General features: G+C 39.7%; 2 protein-coding genes across 2 annotated transcripts; one reads left to right on the forward strand and one right to left on the reverse strand.

Moving 5' to 3' along the window:
• Positions 1–2,923: 2,923 nt before the first annotated feature.
• On the reverse strand, positions 2,924–3,564 carry LOC311107127 (small integral membrane protein 8-like). Its single transcript, XM_084149625.1, has 2 exons — positions 3,356–3,564; positions 2,924–3,241 (listed from the first exon to the last, which is right to left on the reverse strand). Exons 1-2 carry the CDS (start codon positions 3,473–3,475, stop codon positions 3,083–3,085), a joined length of 279 nt encoding a protein of 92 aa, XP_084005751.1. The 5' UTR covers positions 3,476–3,564; the 3' UTR covers positions 2,924–3,082.
• A 1,761-nt stretch (positions 3,565–5,325) lies between these two features.
• On the forward strand, positions 5,326–6,114 carry LOC311107125 (gap junction beta-7 protein-like; the record flags this gene model as incomplete). The annotated part of the gene is made up of 1 exon (XM_084149623.1): positions 5,326–6,114. One exon carries the CDS (start codon positions 5,326–5,328, stop codon positions 6,112–6,114), a length of 789 nt encoding a protein of 262 aa, XP_084005749.1.
• Positions 6,115–6,378: the final 264 nt, after the last annotated feature.

Genomic DNA, 6,378 nt, shown 5'->3' on the forward strand with positions numbered 1-6,378 from the left:
ACATGACTACAATCTTAAAATTACATCTAAAAACACACACATTAAATTGTACCCTTGGTACAAACTTGTGCAAACAGAGAAAGTAGTGTATGAAGTCAACCACTTCTGCTTTGGTTAGATCTGAAAGGTTGCCATGAGCATCCATAGGGAACATAACCAGAGGATATCCATGCTGATCAAAGGCACCTGTTGTTGAGATAATCATTTAATGGTCGCATTGTTACAGTTTGTATAATTAACATCGTGTTGTTATTGTTGTTTTGTCCGTTTGAATGTTACATTTTGCACCTTGTAGCCATGATAAATTGAGTGCACGTCTATTATAGCCTACCAGGGGAAACCACTGCTCCGGAGTTCAACACATGATCTGGAGGCAACGGCGTGGAGGGGGAGGACCCTTGGAATTCTGAAAGGATTTGTGGGAAACGAATATTTACATTAGAAACATGCTTGAGAACAATTTCATTGGCCTTTTCCCACTAATGTAGAAACCTGAGCGCCCGGCGCATTCCTAGACCCCTCCCAACCCAACTCTGCAGTCTGCAGCCAAAATGTAGCAACACTATTGTCACTACAATACATCATTCAGAACAGAGCTTATTTGCAGACATACTTTACACCTTTCATTGTATCACAAACGCCACCGCCACACGTTACAGTAGATAGCAACATTATAACTTTGTAAATGTGTAACAAATTCTTAAGCTCGATTATTACCTGTTGCTTTGCGGCGGCTCATGATGGGGTTCTCACAGTTCTATCCAAATGTTGAAAGCTTCATGGTTATTTTTTGCCAAACAATTTAGAAACGATCCACTCATATTTCCCAAATAAAACCATTTAAAAGACAGCATTCTATTTTAGTTTCGATTTGAAAAGACACTTGGGATCTAGTCCACTTGTTTCCGCCATGTTGCATCCACTGAGAAGGGGATCATGCGGCTGAGCAATTCCAGTGAGTAGATGCTGCGAGCCCTCATTTATAACTTCAAAATTGGAGGGCGGGGAAAGATAACAAGAGAACGTGACATTCATCGGGAGACGCCTAGCTGTTGATATTCTGTGCACTATTTGCAATCAATGCAACGTTGTATATATATTTAAATATTTTAAGATTCCTGATAGAACAGGCAAGAGAACAATAAATGGCATGCACATTATGATTTTAAATAATAGACATTTAATCCTAATGTGAATGTAAATCATTCCTGGCATTCCTGTCCCATACACATCACATTTATAAAATAAAACTTTATCTACCAAAGTTTTGTTGTTGTTGATAAAACATAATTGGGTAGGCTACTACTTATAACAATCTGAGACGTATGCATGTTAATTTGCTCATATAATCAACAAGTGACCAGCCTATATGACAGGGGCTTATGATCTCTGGCATAAACACATAAACCCTCATGGAAGAAGTTTATTTTCAGATATCAAACAGACAAAATTACTGCAATTATTACACAAACAAATACAATGTGGCTAATGCAGATTTATTGCAGTTGACTAACGGTGATAGGCCAAAAAGATGCATGCTTTGCTGGGCTTCTATTTATTAATTTGACATTCATGGTGTGAGGGTGCTTTGCTGGTGATTTATTTAGAATTCAAGGCACACTTAACCAGCATGGCTACCACAGCATTCTGCAGTGATACGCCATCCCATCTGGTTTGGGCATAGTGAGACTATAATTTGTTTTTCAACAGGACAATGACCCAACACACCTCCAGGCTGTGTAAGGGCTATTTTACCAAGAAGGAGAGTGATAGAGTGCTGCATCAGATGACCTGGCCTCCACAATCACCTGACCTCAACCCAATTGAGATGGTTTGGGATGAGTCGGATGGCAGAGTGAAGGAAAAGCAGACATAAGTGCTCAGCATATGTGGGAACTCCTTCAAGACTGTTGGAAAAGCATTCCAGGCGAAGCTGGTTGAGAGAATGCCAAGAGTGTGCAAAGCTGTCATCAAGACAAAGGGTGACTATTTGAAGAATCTAAAATCTATTTTGATTTGTTTAACACTTTTTTGGTTACTACATGATTCCATATGTATTATTTCATCATTTTGATGTCTTCACTATTATTCTACAATGTAGAAAATAGTAAAAATAAAGAAAAACCCTTGAATGAGTAGATGTGTCCAAACTTTTGGCTGGTACTGTGTGTATATATATATATATATATGTATATATATATATATATATATATATATATATATTTGACCTTGCCCCACGCCTCCTCGGTAGCAGCTTTAATACACGTCTTCTCATTTTGAAACTCTGTCATGTAATACTGGTGTATGTTTTCTTCTATATCTACAATTCAACGTGATAGTCGCTTAAACATCTGTTACAGACTGCTATCATTGATAAGGAGTATTATTGGAGTGAATCTAATAAAGGAGGTTTGGACATACCAATGATGTTTGAGTGAGTACTCAACTGCTTCAGCTTTATCAGTGCTGCCAAACAAAGCTGTGAGAGTACAGCTTGTGGGCTCTCACTTTCTTGCAGTGCGTCTATCACCTCCTTTAGACACACAGGAAGGATGCTGTGAAGCTTTGATTCCCACGTTGGGTTTCCCTTGCTCTTTGACTCTGTCCATTTTAGCTTTTACAGTGGACCTAACCTCACAAAGTACATCATTATTGAAGCATTAACTCCCAACCCATAGGGTGGGATATCTTGCTTTATTTAAAACTAGCTACAGAGATCTGTTTAAAGTACTTAAAATGCTGCCCTGTAGAAGAACAAAACAATATATAAGTACATGTGACTCCAAATGCATGTGTCTGAAAAAGAAAAAAACGAATTGTGATGCAATCTATGGTGCTGTTTCAACACTGGTCAGCTCTTTCTTGATGTGGAATCCTCTATAGGGTTTCTATGGGTTTACCTTGTTGTATTTATTCTCTAATGTAAATTGAGGCTTCAATAGTTTAATAAATGAATCCAATAGCTATTGCCTAATTTTAACAAAATGTAATAACCATAATCATTTTATACACAGATCAAGTGCTTTCAGCCCAAGCCATTTTCCCACAATAATGTTCAGGATATATTGCATATCTGATGTGATCAGTCCCATTTCGAGGTTTTCCTCCTCATGTTCTTCTCCCCGTCACTGTCAATAGCTTCATACAGCTGCTGGTCGTTCTCTTTGGTGGCGTGAAGGTAGCCAAGGTAGCCCACACACAAGGTGATTGTTATAAGTCCAAAGGCCATCACAGGCTTGTTCTGTAAAACAAATAAAGCACAAATGTCGTGACATGTGAACAACAAACGATACTGATAACATACTCATGTGTGCCTAATAAAATTGTAGCCGAGGAGTTCGTCAGTAGGCCTTACTGGTTTAATGAAGAGCTCAGGGTTGACAGCTCGGAAAAGCGTGGTGGTCTTCGCTCCTCTCAGGCCAGGAATCCTGAAATTCCCTTCTTTCGAAGCATCCTTATCGCTTCCAGATGCCATTGTACAGTTCTGTGGAGTCTTTTTCACGCAACCCTATTGTAGGAAAGAGTGCAAAGCGTTTGAGGAAACGTTATTGATGATGGAAAACATTCTGAACAATCAAAAGCGCATTCACAACACGTCCATTTGTTTTGAAAGTCATAACAGTCAACGAATGCAACAAGAAATGTATGTTTGTATGATCCAATTATACAGCGCCACCACGTGGATGGAGTACACTGCTATGGCACAGGCTGTTTTCGACAGTATGTGGAACAGCCTTTGGTTTGGTATTTAGCTTTACAGTAGCCTGTACCAAAGACTCAGCATAAATAATTGTGTATACGTTATTTCCCTGTATTCAGAAAAACTGTAATAGCTATTTAGCCTTGCACAGGACGAAAAGTGACTATCCTTTATTAACAGTCGTCATACGACACCTGGAATGCCTATAAAAAAAGAATGACCAGTAGCCACATTGAAGTCAACATTTGAAAGGGACATTCAAATAACAATTTAACTTAGATACAATTCTATAGGACTTTCTTATTCTTTCAGCAACGCAATTTGAACTCATAGACTGATATCTCCTACCACTGATGTTCAGTCCATGTGTGTTTAATGTGACCATTGTTACACTCGACTCTCCCAGAACAAAATGTAGGGTTGACGACAGATGAATGCACATAGTGACTCATGAATGGTGGCTACAGGTTTTAAGTCTAAAGGCATATTGAAAATAGACATAGGTTTAAATATAGGATTATTTTTGTTTACCTTTGTCACATTTCCCAACACACCTCCAGAAACAGTCTTTAATGTTAAACCTACAATCTAATAAAGAGAATGATAGGCCATATATGCTAATAGAAAAATACACATACAGGGTATGCTAAGGACTTTTATAGTGCTGCTCGTCCGCGATAGACTATTCAAATAATAAGCCCTCTGGGTACAAAATAGGTGTGGCCTCTTCGACAGGTGTGTTTAAGGTGCACATCTACTGCAGTAGCCAGCATCGGAAAATTGGCTCCTGAAAGAAACAGAAAGAACTGCAATAGCCGGTAATCGGTGAGTTAATAGTTTTATTTTCTTTCAATATTGTATTTGTCTGAACATAATAGTGATCCTAAGATAGGTTTAGCCTATGCTACTAGAAAAAGCGCACTATCACAGATCAAGTTGATAGAGTACTTGAAATAAATGAACTAATCAATGGCAATTTATTCACTGGAGAGTAATAGTAAAGGTAGAAGCTTTCGGTTTTTGTAAAAGGGAAATTCATTTATACATGATGGGATGCTACTGTACTGCTACCCAGGAAATACAGAGCCAGTACTGTTCTCATTGTTAAAAGTGCAACAGGCGTATTAAAGAGGAACATATTCCTTCCTATTCAGATTTGTTATCAACTTGATATTTGCCCTTTCCATTATTTTGCTATCAAACATTATTTTTATTTTGTAACACTTTACATAACATTGACATTATTACACTGTAATATGTGTAAGTAGCCTACAGTGTTAACAAGTATATAATTTATAATACTAGTTACAGTGGAGAGAATAATGGTGAAATAGAAATGTAGCCACGGAGCAACAAAAAATCCACAGTAGAACTCACTTTATTATGTCCTATGTGCAATGTATGATTGAAATCGATTTATATTGTTAGATGATGCCCTCTTCATAACAGGCAGAATTTAGTATTGGCCTTGTATCTACAGAGTTTTGTCCTAAATGGCAGCTTATTCCCTACATAGTGCACTACTTTTGAAAAGTAGTGCACTATGTAGGGATTATGGTTCCATTTGGGACGCACACTGCATTCTACAGTTTATCCATCATCCACAGGCTCATGTAATTAGAGAGATGTCGAACTGGGGGTTTCTGGAGAATGTCCTGAGTGGGGTGAACAAATACTCCACAGTCATCGGGCGCATCTGGCTCTCCATCGTCTTCATCTTCCGCATCCTTGTGTACGTGGCTGCTGCTGAGCAGGTCTGGAAGGACGAGAACAAGGACTTTGTCTGCAACATCCAGCAGCCTGGCTGTGAGAACGTGTGCTTCGACCATTTCTTCCCCATCTCCCAGATCCGCCTGTGGGCCCTCCAGCTCATCATGGTGTCCACTCCCTCCCTGTTGGTGGCTCTACACGTGGCCTACCGCGAGAACAGGGAGAGGAGGCATGGCAAGAAGCTCTATGAGGACAAAGGCAGGATTGACGGAGGCCTGCTCTTCACCTATATCCTCAGCCTCGTCTTCAAGACTACCTTCGAGGTGGGCTCCCTCCTGGCCTTCTACTTCCTCTACAGTGGCTTTGACGTTCCCAGACTGCTTCGCTGCAGCCTGGACCCTTGCCCAAACACGGTCGACTGCTACATCGCCAAAGCCACTGAGAAGAAGGTCTTTCTTTACATCATGGGCTGTACATCCATATTGTGTATTGTGCTGAATGTCTCAGAGATGGTGTACATTCTATCAAAACAGTGCTGGAAGTGTTTCAGCAAGCACTACATCCCTATTGAAGAGAGGGCTAGTCGGCATTGTCATCACACTGTCCCCATCAGCAACAGTACCTCAGCACTTCAGCCCACACTTAAAGATACGATGGGCTCACAAGATCCAGCTACAAAGGGAAACCAACCCATCCCCTCTTAAAGACGCACTATGCAGAAATTGCACCGCCATTTCCTGGTTGCTAAAACTCTAATAGTTAGCCTAATTTCAGTTTATGTGACAAAACAAGCAAGTATAGTGTAGAGAATCATTGTACCATCTAAACCACTGTGAAATATATTTTCCATAACCAAAAATATTGTATTTTCAGCTGTTTGAAGCTGGTGTACAAAACCAAAAGTAAAATATCATAGAAATAGCGCACATAGAACAGATCTACCGCTTGTTAGACTTGCTTTCAATGAG

This window comes from Coregonus lavaretus (genome assembly GCF_964263955.1).
Source record: "Coregonus lavaretus genome assembly, chromosome: 31".
Classification (NCBI taxonomy): Eukaryota; Metazoa; Chordata; class Actinopteri; order Salmoniformes; family Salmonidae; genus Coregonus; species Coregonus lavaretus.

What these genes read in the sequence shown, in the direction of transcription:
- LOC311107127 (XM_084149625.1), bottom strand. Translation starts at nt 3,475, where the DNA reads ATGGCATCTGGAAGCGATAAGGATGCTTCGAAAGAAGGGAATTTCAGG. An exon ending in CTGAGCTCTTCATTAAACCA is followed by an intron (nt 3,242 to 3,355) that starts GTAAGGCCTACT and finishes TTTGTTTTACAG; the next exon opens with AACAAGCCTGTGATGGCCTT.